Below are 16,546 nucleotides of genomic sequence, written 5' to 3'. Positions count from 1 at the left end.
ACTTCACATAAAGAAAAGGGTTTCAGAGTTTCAAAGGATTTTATAATTCACTCTTGGGCTGGTTTAAAATTATATTTTTTAAATCAATTACCCAAATAAAACTGACTACTAGGGCTCTCCTCTAGTGTAAAAATCTCTGCTTAAATATAGGTTTTATTTCCATTTAAATTATTTTGCACTTCTGTAAAACCAACATTTAGGTTGAAAACGGAGTCTTAAGCAAACATTTATTCTTGACAGAAAGGTTTGATATTATTGTCACTTAGTACTGATGGAGTTACTGTTCCATTCATGGAATAATAGCAACACTTTATGAACTCACTGGGAACTTTTTTCTGTGCTGCCCATGTTATTTAAATCATATCTGCACTTGTCATCCAAACTAATGGACATGTCCAAATGTAACAATATTTTACAGTGATGAATCATTAAATTTCATGCCATAAGACTTAGATGTTTCTTTATTGACTTTTTTTTAGATCTTAAATAACTGAGACAGCACACCAAGCCTCCAAGTAATATTCAATGTATGGGATATGCTGTTGTAGGAAAATAACCTTAATCAGTGATGGTTGACTGCAGAAATATTTTAACATAATGCATGAAAAAAAAAAATGCCCACCCCCATGGAGTAACTTTCAAAGAAAATTAATAATTTGCTACCCCCACCTCAAAACAAATATGCAGCAGATTATTTATTGGCTGATTTAGGAATGGTCCATGTAATGTCATACATTTTAATAAGCTTTGCAGAGTAAACCCAATTTAAATAGTCTCCTTTACTGCTACATTTCTGCGGAAGGTGTCCCTATTAGTCTACAGAGGTAGAGACCGTGGGTAACTGTCTTCTAAGCTCCGCACTGGGCCTTTTGATCCGACAGACTTCCACAGAGATGTAATCCAAGATAGGTTATCGGACTTATTTAGGTCACCTAAGAACTGTGTTTATACTGGACCTAATTAACCATTTACCTTGACTGCTCTGCAGGTATTGCCTTTAAATGCAAAAAAACATAGCGAAGACATGTTATTTTTATTTGTTTGTTTATTTCTTAATTATCTTGAGAGAGTATTATATTTTGAATTTAATTTAGTAATTACATTTTAAGTGAACTTAGACTGTTGTTGAGATTAGAATTGTATTTTTACTGACTTAACTGAAATCTGTGGGCCCAGCTTGTAATATTGGTGTTGGCTAGGGTTGGCCTGTTGCCAGGGCCTACCAATGTAATACAATTGAGTATTGCTTTAAGTCTATTCGACACTGCAATTCACTGCACAGTTCAGCATTAGGATTTGGGATATCATTTAGGTGATCTTTATGCCTGTATGGAGTGAAGATGTTGATATTTATGTACATTTTCTTAGGTCCAAAAACTGTTAAACCATTTCAAACAGTAAACTAGATGTCAGGGTTATGAATGGATTTTCTAGCTTTAGCCTACCCTAGCCTAACCATGCCTGTCTTTGAATGTTTGTGTTTCTCGACTGTTAGGAGCTTTACACAGTTTCTTTCATACATATTAGCCACCTTTGTTTTATACTCGGTATTATGTTGATACTATAAATAACAATCTCTGACACTTCCCCCCCAACCCCAGCACCAATGTCTTTTAATCCTCTATCATATAGACTGGCTTTTTTAAAGTGAGAATCAACCACAGCTACAAACTCACTAGGATAAGCACAATGATATGATTTGGCTTTGGTGTAGATTCCTTAAGATAGTAATTACACAGTAATAACATGTGTGGTATAAACTGATCTTTGAGAGCTATTCTGGGAATAAAAATGGTCGTATTTTCAGTCCATACATCTGGGTTCCCTCTTCACACCTCTCAACACACACTTTAATTCAAGTTTTCAATATACACCTATCAGCCATAACATTATGACCACCTGCTTAATATTATATTATAGTAGGTCCCCCTTTTGCTGCCAAAACAGCCCTGACCTGTCAAGGCATGGACTCCACTAGACCTCTGAAGGTTGCTTTGGTATCTGGCACCAAGACGTTAGCAGCAGATCCTTTAAGTCCTGTGAGTTGCGAGGCGGGGCCTCCATGGATCGGACTTGTTTGTCCAGCACATCCCACAGATGCTCGATTGGATTGAGATCTGGGGAATTTGGAGGCCAAGTCAACACCTTGAACTCGTGATTCATCAGACCAGGCCACCTTCTTCCATTGCTCCGTGGTGCAGTTCTGATGCTCACGTGCCCTGCGATGCACTGTGTGTTCTGACACCTTTCTATCAGAACCAGCATGAACTTTTTCAGCAATTTGAGCTACAGTAGCTCATCTGTTGGATCGGACCACACGGGCCAGCCTTCGCTCCCCACGTGCATCAGTGAGCCTTGGCCGTCCATGACTCTGTCGCCGGTTCACCGCTTTTCCTTCCTTGGACCACTTTTGATAGGTACTGACCACTGCAGACCGGGAACACCCCACAAGAGCTGCAGTCGTCTAGCCATCACAATTTGGCCCTTGTCAAAGTCGCTCAGATCCTTACGCTTGCCAATTTTCCTGCTTCTAACACATCAACTTTGAGGACAAAATGTTCACTTGCTGCCTAATATATCCCACCCACTGACAGGTGCCATGATAATGAGATTATCAGTGTTATTCACTTCACCTGTCAGTGGTCATAATGTTATGGCTGATCGGTGTATATGCTAGTCATAGAACTGAAAAACAAATATAATGACCCATGTAAGTTCACAATTTGTCATGCTGAATCGTGCCACACATCTCTGACACTACTGTATAGGGCTGCCAGTAGCTCGCATGGTAATTAGACAATTAAATTCAGGGGTTCTCCAATCTAGCGGAATGTGTGCCATTTTTGGATAAAATCATGCATACAATTAAACTTTTTCAAAATACAGTATAGTATGCTCTTCCAAACATGTTTTGTACCCACTAAAATGTCAGCTAGCATTTTCCTATATGTCAGTATTTAATGGATATTGATCTGTGCCATAAGTGTAACGTGTATGGGTTTTACATGCATATAGAATTGATTTAGTACTCAATTTACACCTGCTGAAAGATCAACGATGGTTTTGTAATGATTATATTTCTTGCACAAGAAGCAAGGGGAGCTAATGTAGTTGGATGTAATTAAGTTTGTTGTATTTCCATATAAATGATTTAAAATAAATGTCATTTTGAACTTGATTAAATTTTAATTAAAAAACAAAAAGTCAACATGAGAAATGACATCATGTTCTATAGCATTATGTTGTATTGTAAAATGATAAGCCTGGCGTCCTGCCAATGCTTTGTTCTCCTCTGTGCAGAAGGTTTATAAAAAACTAAACTAAAAATCTATCTGTGCTTTAGACCAACAAACAATTGTGAAATATATTGAAACATTTGTAGAGAAGAAACAGCTTTCCTAGTCAGATGGTACAAATATTCATAAATGTATGGCCTGTGCTTGATTGTCGTTTTAAAAGCCAGCCTAGTACAGCTTTACAGGACCCTTTATTGTTGAAACATAATCTGACTCTAATATTAACAGTGTACTGAGTATATTTTTGAATAAGAACCCAGGGAGAAAAAATGGTGAATGATTTTTATTGGTAATGTAATCTAAAAATACTGTGGAAAAATACATATATATATATATATATATATATATATATATATATATATATATATATATACACTCACCTAAAGGATTATTAGGAACACCATACTAATACTGTGTTTGACCCCCTTTCGCCTTGAGAACTGCCTTAATTCTACGTGGCATTGATTCAACAAGGTGCTGAAAGCATTCTTTAGAAATGTTGGCCCATATTGATAGGATAGCATCTTGCAGTTGATGGAGATTTGTGGGATGCACATCCAGGGCACGAAGCTCCCGTTCCACCACATCCCAAAGATGCTCTATTGGGTTGAGATCTGGTGACTGTGGGGGCCAGTTTAGTACAGTGAACTCATTGTCATGTTCAAGAAACCAATTTGAAATTATTTGACCTTTGTGACATGGTGCATTATCCTGCTGGAAGTAGCCATCAGAGGATGGGTACATGGTGGTCATAAAGGGATGGACATGGTCAGAAACAATGCTCAGGTAGGCCGTGGCATTTAAACGATGCCCAATTGGCACTAAGGGGCCTAAAGTGTGCCAAGAAAACATCCCCCACACCATTACACCACCACCACCAGCCTGCACAGTGGTAACAAGGCATGATGGATCCATGTTCTCATTCTGTTTACGCCAAATTCTGACTCTACCATCTGAATGTCTCAACAGAAATCGCGACTCATCAGACCAGGCAACATTTTTCCAGTCTTCAACTGTCCAATTTTGGTGAGCTTGTGCAAATTGTAGCATCTTTTTCCTATTTGTAGTGGAGATGAGTGGTACCCGGTGGGGTCTTCTGCTGTTGTAGCCCATCCGCCTCAAGGTTGTACGTGTTGTGGCTTCACAAATGCTTTGCTGCATACCTCGGTTGTAACGAGTGGTTATTTCAGTCAAAGTTGCTCTTCTATCAGCTTGAATCAGTCGGCCCATTCTCCTCTGACCTCTAGCATCAACAAGGCATTTTCGCCCACAGGACTGCCGCATACTGGATGTTTTTCCCTTTTCACACCATTCTTTGTAAACCCTAGAAATGGTTGTGCGTGAAAATCCTAGTAACTGAGCAGATTGTGAAATACTCAGACCGGCCCGTCTGGCACCAACAACCATGCCACGCTCAAAATTGCTTAAATCACCTTTCTTTCCCATTCAGACATTCAGTTTGGAGTTCAGGAGATTGTCTTGACCAGGACCACACCCCTAAATGCATTGAAACAACTGCCATGTGATTGGTTGGTTAGATAATTGCATTAATGAGAAATTGAACAGGTGTTCCTAATAATCCTTTAGGTAAGTGTATATATATATATATATATATATATATATATATATATATATATATATATATATATATATATATATATATATATATATTTGCCTTAGCAGGAGTTCTTTCTAAGCAGTGCAAATTAACAATCTCTTGGAACTGTTAAAACAGCCAGTTCACAAAACCCAATGACATTGCAAAACACAAAGCTGACCATTAAAATGGAGTTTGACTGAATTCCACCAGCTGTCATGAATTCTCTCCTGACATGTTGGTTTTCCTTTCTTCTGTGTTTGTACTATATAGCCACAATGCACCACCCCAATAGTTACTGCACTGTTTGTGAGTGCCTTGTAAAATAAATAAATAAATAAATCACATTAGCAGGGCAGTAAGTGAAATAGTTAAACTTTTGCCTGATTATCAGTGTTGAAACTTTAGCAGCTGATCAATAAACTAAACATCAGCTGATAAAAGATACCAAATCACTATACATATGCATTTCATTTTTTCATTCAATCTTTCTGGTTCATGTTTTAAACTCATATAAGCAAAATGAAGCACTGTTAAACAGCAATGGCCAAATGTGTCTCGTTACTAAGTGTTGCATACCATCAAAGTTATTCCTGCTAGAAAAATATGAATTATATGTTTTGTAGTCATCAATAATACTGCTTTTGACTTGGATAAAGTGTTTCCACAATTCTTCAGCTTAGTTTATTTTCATTCTTCAGTAATGGAAAGGTGAAAAATCCACTTTGCTTTATATGAATGAAATAAAGTGTGTATGCTGTGTGTCATATCTCACATTAGTATATTTCACAACATTCTTGCCAAATATGAAGTTTTCTCTAGACTGTTCCCAGTATGAGAGATTAATAATGTCTACACCCTGTTTTTAAACAGTGGAATAAACAATGTTTTATTTCAAAACACGGCTTCAATGGTTTGCAAGTATTATACCCAGTGAGTGCTATTTGTTTGAGTTATTAACTATTTCATTGCAGGTTAGGTATAGTCACCGTTATCACTTATTGAAATATAGTATATATTTCGGTGCTAAAGAAGAGTTGAATTGTTTGGACTAAAAAAACGTTTTTTGGTTTGACAAAGTATGTGGTATTTGAAGGTTATTGGCCTACTTTGTCCTATTAGTTAGCAAACAGTACATAAATACTATGAGCTCCTATAAGTGCTCATTTGTTAGCTAATGAGACATGGACTTCCACAGATCTGCACTGCGTTTACTGTAAGAGCCAGCAGCAGCAGCTTGACGCAGTCCCTTTTTGCAATTTAAACCTGTTTCTTATTATTAAAACCTTGTTGCCAGAAGCATTTTTAAACTGATTTAATAGTTTACGTTTGTACAGTAAACTTGTTAATGGACTCCATCGTCTTATTTATTAGAGTATTATTTTATTATTAAGCACAAACGTCATGGAGCTCGCTGGTGGTAAGCATGAGAGAAGTATTATTTCTGTGTTCATTTAATAATATTACAAAAAAACGGTGTATGCTGTTTATTGTCTTTTAGGCACGAGCCCATATGATACAGCTGTTGGGTTTGGAAATGTACCAGGGCTAGATACTCTCGAGAGCAGTTGCTACAGTATCACTGATCGAGTTCATCTCTGCAAGAAAGACGTGTTCGAAGTGCAGGGGTGCAGAGCTTTGGTGCTGGAGGGCTGCAGTCCAGTAGGTTTTGTAAGTATCTGCGAATAATCAGCGCTTTAATGAGTGGAAAATGTCCACTTAAATAGGTCCAAGTATAAACTGAAGTAGGTAGTTAACAGCTCCCATGGAATGAAAACCTGAAGACTCTGCAGACCTCCAGCACCTTAAGATTAAGCACTCGTCAACTGACTGGTTGATTAACACATCTGATTCTGTGTGCTATCACTGCTACTGAATATAATCCTCCTAGACTTTATTCTGTTGAGCTGAAGACATGACTGGAAGGCTTTTAATTTAACCATCAATTTAGTTTGTGTTTCCAGAAACAAAACTAGACTTGCAGAAGAATACACTTCATTGAAATCCCTTCCCAAACAGCTGAAAACACGCAAGCATTGTGAATATTATAAGAAAGAATTCTGAGTCCTTTTTGAGGTTCATACAATCTAAGGCTCACCCTTGTAATACGCTATTGAAGCTCTTGAAGATCTTTTTAAATTATGAAGAGACATTGTTTGAGAAGTTTCTAAAAATCCTACTTTACATTAAGGAACTGCAAAATGATTTGGTATAATTTGACATATTGGATCATAAGAGAGTAGTTCCAAGTTAGAATTGAAGACCTTTTTCCAAATTTCAATATGACGTGACCGTTTCAAATGGGACATAGCTTAGAAGTCTGTTCAAGTGTTCTATCTTGATTATGTTCTATAAGTTTAATGTTACAAAAAGCAACAACACAGGATAATTACAGCTGTCCACAAAATTCACTCTCCTTATAAGGTTTTCTGGGGATTTCTTTGCAAACTATTCTCAAGCTGGGATTGCTCTAAGAGACCAGACATCTAATAGCATGAAGTGATATGTAAATAAGTTTCCAGTGATTCATCTTGATAACACCCTGGGTTATTATCCACTGGGAGCATCTGGATACCACGTACTCTGCAAAATTGACAGCTCAGTTCTGCTTTGTATGTCCAGATGTGTGGTGGTACCTCTTACCCTGTGAAGACATGCACTTCTGTCATTTCTTTGTTATTTTCCATATTAATTCTTTTTGTAAGCTCTTATACAAAACGACAGAGTAATACGGTGTTCATTGTGATCTACTTGTCTTTTCTCTGGCTCTTCATGTGTGGGATAAGTGGAGGGTTCCTTGTGGTATATACATTAATTAAGCTAAAATGTGTTCCCTTTTATAGTTTTTGTCATGTAGCTGTAAAATTATTATTATTAATTCTACTACTAATAATAATATTAATGTTACCACAAGGGATGTATGTGTAACACTGGTCCGCAAGCCTATGATCAAGTGAAGCCGTTCTATTTGTCCCTGCAGTAGTTAGTTACTCACCTCGCATTAACTCTTTCATTGTCGGGTATCAATCAGGGGCACCGCTGTCAGCGCCCACCCCCCCCCCCATTAGCGTTACCAAAACACCATCTGCCCCCCCCGCTAGCGTGAATGATACACCATCAGCAGCCCCCATCCCAGCCCCCCCCGGTATCCACTGCGGGGAAATTGATGGCTACCCTAATATTACTACTGGTCCCAGCCCGGCTCCCCACCCAATGCAATTATCTAGAACTGCCGCTGGTATCAATGCTCAATACAGACTATCCTCTAAGAATCTTCTGCTCAGTTTTACTCAGCTTAGTTCCCACTGTCCATTACCAAAAAATAAATAAATGTACAACTCTTATAATGCTGGAGTTGTTAAGTCTCTCATTAATAGATTGCAAAGAGCACTAGTAGTTATTATAAGTTATTGTTAAGTGACAATACTGCTTGTAAAGACAGTTGGCGTTAACAGTTTGTTTATTCTCTTTTTTGTTTTGTCACATCCTTGTTTAGAATAACTTTTGATCTCCATGTGTTAAATCTCTTGTGATTTAATTAATCTGTTACACACATGAAAGTGTCCTGTAACCAAGAAATCCACATCAAAATGTTCCCACTCTCTCCGATGTCTGTGCCAAAGCGGAACTGACTCGAGCAAAAACGTATAACTAGTTTACGCTACCAAAATATTATCTGTTAACATATGCATGTGAATAATGATTGCCTGCCCCTCCCTTTAGCACATACTTAACTGTATTATGTCTGCACTTGTTAGCTCATCATGCTAGGGTGTATGCTTATAGTATTTTGTACTGATTATATTATTGCACTTTGTAATGCTTTAAAATATTTCTTATGTAAACTGTAAGTCACTCTGGACAAGGGTGTCTGCTAAGAAATAAATAATAATGATTATAATAATCCATTCAAACATCAGGATATGACAAATAAAGTAGAAAACATGGTCTTGATTCATGTTATAAATGTAATAACTATAGGGTCTTGTTTCTGACACTTCTAGGATGTACAAATATAGTAATATCTGTGGCAAAACGTCAGAGATAAGTAATCGAGGAGTTCATTATACTCTACCATTTGAGTTTGGAGCTACAGTCACTTGCAATAAAAACAAGATTTCAGAGTTGATCACAACACCAATTGAAATGTGTTAAGATGAAAAAGTTATGACATTACCTATTCAATTCGGTAGTTGGCACATCAAGTACACTTCAGTGTATGCCATTGTGAGATTTGCCAAAAAAACACCCTGTGATAAAATTAGAACCATTACATGTCAATATTGGTTTTCCATTCCAGCTGAACATGAAGAAATGTACAGTCCAAGGCCTAGTGTGAACTTTGAATGTGAGCAAAGAGTATGATGGGATGGGAGCTTAAGATTGCCTCTGAAGCCTGTTAGTTTTAACTCTATGAAGCATAGTCTGGGTGGGCTGCTCTCTTCCTCTGGCTTCAGTTGGTAACGATAAAATAATTTTAAATTGATTTAAATGATTGCAATTAAATATATGTGCACACAGGGTCACCTTGCATAATATTGTTCTTTTCCAGCCCTGCATTTAGATGTTCACAACAATGTTCCCTGCAGCTGTTTCTTAACTGGAACATAGCTACACATAAATGGACTGTCAGTGAGATCAAGTGTAATTTATGCGCGTTGTTCCGTACTGCACTTTGTGGGTGCTGGAAACAAAAGGTGCTCTTCTCATAATACCGAGGAGGGATTTACAAATAATAGGAAGAACAGCTCTGGATTACCCAAGTGTGCTATGAAATGTCACTGTGTTGTGGTCAGCCCAGTGGCATTGATGGTGGCACTAGTCATGGAATGGCTTTGGGAAAATGTACACTCACCTAAAGGATTATTAGGAACACCATACTAATACTGTGTTTGACCCCCTTTCGCCTTGAGAACTGCCTTAATTCTACGTGGCATTGATTCAACAAGGTGCTGAAAGCATTCTTTAGAAATGTTGGCCCATATTGATAGGATAGCATCTTGCAGTTGATGGAGATTTGTGGGATGCACATCCAGGGCACGAAGCTCCCGTTCCACCACATCCCAAAGATGCTCTATTGGGTTGAGATCTGGTGACTGTGGGGGCCAGTTTAGTACAGTGAACTCATTGTCATGTTCAAGAAACCAATTTGAAATTATTTGACCTTTGTGACATGGTGCATTATCCTGCTGGAAGTAGCCATCAGAGGATGGGTACATGGTGGTCATAAAGGGATGGACATGGTCAGAAACAATGCTCAGGTAGGCCGTGGCATTTAAACGATGCCCAATTGGCACTAAGGGGCCTAAAGTGTGCCAAGAAAACATCCCCCACACCATTACACCACCACCACCAGCCTGCACAGTGGTAACAAGGCATGATGGATCCATGTTCTCATTCTGTTTACGCCAAATTCTGACTCTACCATCTGAATGTCTCAACAGAAATCGCGACTCATCAGACCAGGCAACATTTTTCCAGTCTTCAACTGTCCAATTTTGGTGAGCTTGTGCAAATTGTAGCCTCTTTTTCCTATTTGTAGTGGAGATGAGTGGTACCCGGTGGGGTCTTCTGCTGTTGTAGCCCATCCGCCTCAAGGTTGTACGTGTTGTGGCTTCACAAATGCTTTGCTGCATACCTCGGTTGTAACTAGTGGTTATTTCAGTCAAAGTTGCTCTTCTATCAGCTTGAATCAGTCGGCCCATTCTCCTCTGACCTCTAGCCTCAACAAGGCATTTTCGCCCACAGGACTGCCGCATACTGGATGTTTTTCCATTTTCACACCATTCTTTGTAAACCCTAGAAATGGTTGTGCGTGAAAATCCCAGTAACTGAGCAGATTGTGAAATACTCAGACCGGCCCGTCTGGCACCAACAACCATGCCACGCTCAAAATTGCTTAAATCACCTTTCTTTCCCATTCAGACATTCAGTTTGGAGTTCAGGAGATTGTCTTGACCAGGACCACACCCCTAAATGCATTGAAACAACTGCCATGTGATTGGTTGGTTAGATAATTGCATTAATGAGAAATTGAACAGGTGTTCCTAATAATCCTTTAGGTGAGTGTACATGTCATGCTTGTCTCATACACCAAAGTAAAAATGTCCATTATAATAGCCTAAGCCTTGTGATTATCTTCTGATCCAGTGCAGTGCAACAGTTGATTAATTATATTCTTTAAAACAACACACGTTATATTTAAGGATGTTGGTACACCCAGTAATTGTGAAGATGTGGAGAACTGTGGAAGAGCACACTGAGGTTAATACCTTTTCACCTATTTTGTTTGAGAGGGACAAAAAGCCAGGAGAAACAGCCTTCATTGAGACTTTTGTGTTGAAAAACTCCTGCTCGTCTCAAGCTGGGTTGCTAGTTACCTTTGTTTCCAGTCAGGGCACACAGTGTGCCAACCTCTCATGACATTTATCTGCCTTCCCACTTGAACTCTCTGCCCATTGATGTGGGCACACCTACAGAAATGGCTGCTTTTTATGCCACCCTTCACATTTCATTCAGTAAGAGCGTTTGTGTCAGTCATCAAATTCAGTGTTTAACTGAAGCAAAATAAGGAAGCAAGAAATTATTAGAAGGCAGCTTTTAGATATTATACAGTTATAATGTCTACATTCAATGTAAAATACCAGGTATTTAAGCGTTCTGGCTTATGAAGTTGAAAGCTGCAATTGTACCTGTTTTCTGTCTTATATCATTTTCTCTCAACAAAGCCTCTCTTACGGGGATAGAAGCAATTCCCCCTATGTCTCATTATTATTATTATTTATTTCTTAGCAGACGCCCTTGTCCAGGGCGATGTACAAAACATCAGAGCAATACAAAGTGCAATACTGTACAATACAATCATAATACAGTGCAGTTCAGGCATAATACATTTTACAAATTTAGAATTTACTCAAGTGTATAGGAGATACAGTAAGCAATATATAAGGTCTTACATCCTAGATTGTAAAAGCTGATAAGTGCAGACAAGATGTTAAGTCAAAGTTAAGAACTAAGGGAGAGGGAGCGTAGGGGAAATCAAAATAAACAATACAAGTGCTATTAATGCAAAGGCAAGAGTATGACAAAATGTTGTAAGTGCAATCTTACAGGAGAATGAATGACTAAATTACAGTCTTAAAAGATGCACCTTGAGTAATTGCCGGAAGGAGGTCAGAGACTCTGCTGTTTTGACTTTGGTGGGAATGAGAGAGTGTCGTAGATTCCAAGGGGATTGAAATGGAGAAGTTGGCAGAAGGTGAGGAAGAGGCAGGGAAAAAGAGGAGATCTGATTTGGAGAGGTGGGGTCAAGGGTAGGTTTCTTGAGGAATGGGATGACAGCAGCTTGTTTAAATGCAGAGGGGAAACATCCAGAGAGGAGTGAGGAGTTGAGGATGGAGGAGATGAAGGGGAGTAGATCAGGAGCAGTCGCTTGGAGGAGGCGAGTGGGGAGAGGGTCCAGGGCACATGTGGGTTTGTGACCTAGGAGTAGAGAGGTGAATATGAAAGAGGTGAGAATGAAGAAAAGGAAGCTTGATCAGTGGGAGACTTGGGCGGCAAGGGAGAGGAGAAAGGACTGTTGAAGAGCTTGCGGATGTCTGTGATCTTGGAGAAGAAGAAGGAGGCAAAATCATCTGCAGGGAGAGAGGAAGGAGGAGGAGAGGGAGGGGGTTGTTGGCGGAGGATTCAAAGATTGATTGGAAGTAAGATTTCTTGACTGAGGTGAGTGAGGAGGAGAATGTAGACAGTAGAGAGCGGTAGAGTTCGAGGGCAGCTGGGAGTTTGGACCTCTTCCACTGTTCAGCGGCACGCAGATTGGATAGGGTCGAGTGGAGAACAGAAGAGATCCAAGGCTGATGAGGGAGGGACGGACAGAGATGTGAGAGGACAGAGAGAATCAAGGGAGGAGGTGAGGGAGGAGAACAAAGAAGAGGTAGCACAGTTAACAGACAGATGGGAAAAGCAGTCAATGGAAGGTAAGAGAGTGAGAGCAGTGGAGGTGGAAGGTGACAGAGGGAGTGGGTGGAGTGGAGAGGGAGGGGAGAGAAAGGGAGAAGGAGATGAAGTGGTGGTCTGAGATGTCCATGAGTGTCACAGAGAGTGTTGAAGGGCAGCAGCCTCTAGAGAAGATGAGGTCTAGCTGGCGACCAGCCCTGTGAGTGGGGGGAGACTGGGAGAGAGAGAAGTTAAAGGAGTGAAGTAGAGGAAGAAATCCAGCACAGTGGGAGGGGTTGGAGAGGTGGATGTTGAAGTCTCCCAGGAGGATGGTAGGTTAGGACAGCGAGGGGAGGGAGGAGAGAAGAAAGTAGAGTTCATCCAGGAAGGAGGCGAGTGGGTCGGGGGGACGGTAGAGAACTAGAAGGAAGAGGTGAGAGGGAGAGGTGAGATCCACTGCATGGAATTCAATGCTGTTAGTCGTGATAGAGGAGAGAAAGGGGGGGACAGAGAAGAGGAGAGAAGGGTAGAGCAGGAGCCCTGTTCCTCCTCCCCACCCGGTAAGACGGGGGGAGTGGGACAGAACAAACAGAGAGGAATAGGGCAGCAGGGGTGGTTGAGTTCTCAGGGGAGATCCATGTCTCGGCGAGAGCGATGAAATCCAGAGAGTGGCGGGAGGCGAAGGCGGAGATGAAGTCAGCCTTGTTGGAAGCTGAGTGGCAGTTCCACAGGCCCCCAGAGAGGGGAATGGAGGGGATCAGTGGTCCTTCAGCTTTATTATATTTAAAGTGGTATCAAAAATGATTTACACTGCATTGGCATGATTTTCAACAGTATCCTCCTTCTCTGCCTTTGTTCATACTACTGCCTGTCTTTCTCTCAGTGTTTGACAACATCAGGAACACATGCTTTTGTTTCCTAGTCTAATGTGATTCTAGATACCTCTGTACCTCTTGAATCATTTATAAGATCTCAAGCTCACTACATTTAAACAAAATGAGGCATGCGTCTGTTTGATGCTGTTTTTTTTATAAAATTATTCTGGGTGTATTTTCTTTTTTTTGTATGTTAGCTAGGGCAATACTGGACATTAGCTTCCTTTGTAAGTCATATGATATGCAGCACATCTTGAATTCTGCAGGGAAAGTGGATTATAAAATCCCTTTTATTCAACCTTTCCCCCTTCTTCTGAGACTTGAAAAGGCACATCATAGTCTGCTGTTAAAGTCGCATTTTAATTTCTTCCTGTTCACAGACCACTTTTACATCATTGAAACTATTGCTTCGAGTTACATCAGAGGAATCCTTTAATTAAGTAAAGGTTAATGCAAGCAAATGTATTCCATTATGTCAATGATATACATGATAATATGTTGTCATTAGTATCGTTGGAGGGATTTAATTAAGTATAATATTATATGATAAATACATACTATTTACAGTGAAGTTACTCAAGTTTTGTCTCAGAATACTAAATAAAAACATTTGAGTTGAGGTCATCTATATTTTCACAACTTCTGTCAAAGTTCAACTCAGTTCAGCTAAACCCTTTGTGGAGAATGGAAGCTTAATGCAAATATTGTAATTCAGTACAAAAGGAATTTCCAATGCATGGTGTTCCATCTGTAAAATGAACAGTGCTTTGAACAAAAGAAGATAAAATATCCATTGATAGAAGTTGGATCGCTGTCCAGAATGTCTATGGTATTCTGTAACCACCCACTAGATACGCACAATTGACTTTTTTTGCCCACGTCGAAAACTTGCAAATTGTTTCTGAGTCCTTTACACTTCTCTGTCCTGTACTGCGTCTGTGGGAGGACTTGAAGTGAAGCGAACAAGTGCTGGAAGCCAACAAAAGGTCTGAAGTTGCTGGGGGGGGTTGTTTTTTAGTTTGCTCTGCATGTACTGTTAATGCAACGATTGGTAGCTTAGTTTGTGGCACATAGATACGTTTACAAAAACTATTTTCTTCAGTCTTAAAAGTCTTTATTTATTTGTAAATTTATATGTTCTTTGTCTTTGGCGTATCATTGCTCAATTACTGCCGCAACCTGCATAGAGTGCAGGATTTCACAAGGTGTATTTTCAGAGATGAGCTTGGAAAGTCAGTGGCAGACCTCAAAATTGGTCATTCAAGTGGTTTAAATTTGTCTGGATGTCTGGGGTGGCTGCAGTGCATGAGGTGTGTGTCATTGACCGTTTTTAATGTTTGCTAGGTATATCAGGGTAAAGGGAACTGAAGATGATGGTCCTAGTTACTGATCTCTGTTCTTCTTGATGTACCAGTGTAAAAATGGCACAATGGGACATCCACATAATCTTTGATCTTTCTGATTCTGAAATTTTTGCCTTTCCATTTTTATGTATTTATACAGCATCTCATTTATATTGCGTGTGTGTGTGATTTATTTTTTGTTTTGTTAATGCAAATATATTCTGAATGTCAAGGGGCAGGGGGAATATCTTCCAGATAATTGCACATGAATACTGATAAATGCCAGACTGCCAGCAGGTACACGCTTTCTCACTGTAATGCGGCTGCACACAGCTGGCAACATGAAAATGACTTTCAAACCACTGCCTTGGGATTAGGTCCTTGTCTTATCAGGAGTCACAGATCGCCTGATTTATAGGGGACTTTATTTATTCTCCTGTTCATCCTGTGATCTTTAATCATGAAGCATGCAATTCAAAACGGTTTGAGAAAGCACTTCAACGCTGACAATGACAGAAGTCAATCATGACTTAGACTGAAAGAGAAAGGAGAATGAGTTGTTTTCAGTTTTGTTTTGGTATAGAAACTCTTCAAATGTACCCAGCTTGCTTCTTAAAGTATAACCACATTAAGTTACACACTTTGACAAGATGCGTTGTGATACTGAATACTGATGCTGCAGGCTTTGATGTATTTTTTTATTTGATTAAATCACCTTTCGCCTGTTTTTTCGCATTAATGATTGGATGCTTAAGTTTTTTAATGCTCAAAAAAATCATGCTGACTTTTCCTTGCAGGGTTTCATCAACACAAAAGGAGACCGGAGCCAATAGTGAGGCACCACAGGACTCCCCAGGTGTCGCCGAGAAAGACCCGGAGCCCGAGGATCTCTTTGATGACATTTAACCACTGAATTCTGTGCCTTAGGATGCTTTAAAAAATATAAAATTAAACTTTTATTTTTGAAATAACATACCAATTACACAAACATTTAACAAGTATCTTGTTTTTAGATAAGAGCCTAGTACTGCTGATATTTCATTTGGAACTAGGAGAATAATGGGCTTTAGAAATCCTAGTGAACAACCAAAAGTTAGATCCTTATTCCACAGTAGTGGGATTAACTAGTATCTCTCGGCAGGAAAGGAAGATCAAAGAATGAGTTATTCCCATTTCCCCATTTGTTTTAATAAAATGAATGTGTGTGGTTTGTCTGCTAAATAAATCTGCTTTAGGTAATGAATTGTAATTATAGAATAACTATTTTAATAACAAGGTGTGTGGAGGTAAAACGTTTACAGGATTTGCTTTTGTAGAATTTTGTAAAAAAATTAAATAAAAACGTTTCTTGTTTGTTGGCTCAGAAAATCTGTTTTACTTGTAGCTCAGTTGGAAATTTCATGTAACATTTGTTAGTCACAAGGAAAGGGGAGTCAATTAGAAGGGGAAGAAAATCACACAATCTAATTGCAATTTCCTTCTATTCCAGAGAAGCCAAGA

The 16,546-nt window shown here is 39.3% G+C and overlaps 1 protein-coding gene across 2 annotated transcripts in view; it reads left to right on the top strand.

Annotated features, from left to right (window-relative positions):
- xrcc4 (X-ray repair complementing defective repair in Chinese hamster cells 4) overlaps window positions 1-16,541 on the top strand; it is a 119,684-nt gene extending 103,143 nt beyond the window's left edge. Inside the window, exon 8 of one of the 2 annotated variants that reach the window (XM_066711891.1) lies at window positions 15,844-16,541. In XM_066711891.1, the coding sequence (XP_066567988.1) occupies window positions 15,844-15,952 (109 nt within the window). In that variant the 3' untranslated portion in view covers window positions 15,953-16,541. The remainder of the gene's footprint in view (window positions 1-15,843) is intronic. The other variant, XM_066711890.1, reaches the window with a different exon arrangement.
- The last annotated feature ends 5 nt before the right edge of the window (window positions 16,542-16,546 follow it).

The sequence above is a fragment of the Amia ocellicauda genome, chromosome 8, assembly GCF_036373705.1.
Source record: "Amia ocellicauda isolate fAmiCal2 chromosome 8, fAmiCal2.hap1, whole genome shotgun sequence".
Lineage (NCBI taxonomy): Eukaryota > Metazoa > Chordata > Actinopteri > Amiiformes > Amiidae > Amia > Amia ocellicauda.
Note: the sequence above shows the minus strand (reverse complement) of the source record. Positions and strands in the feature narration are given on the sequence as shown.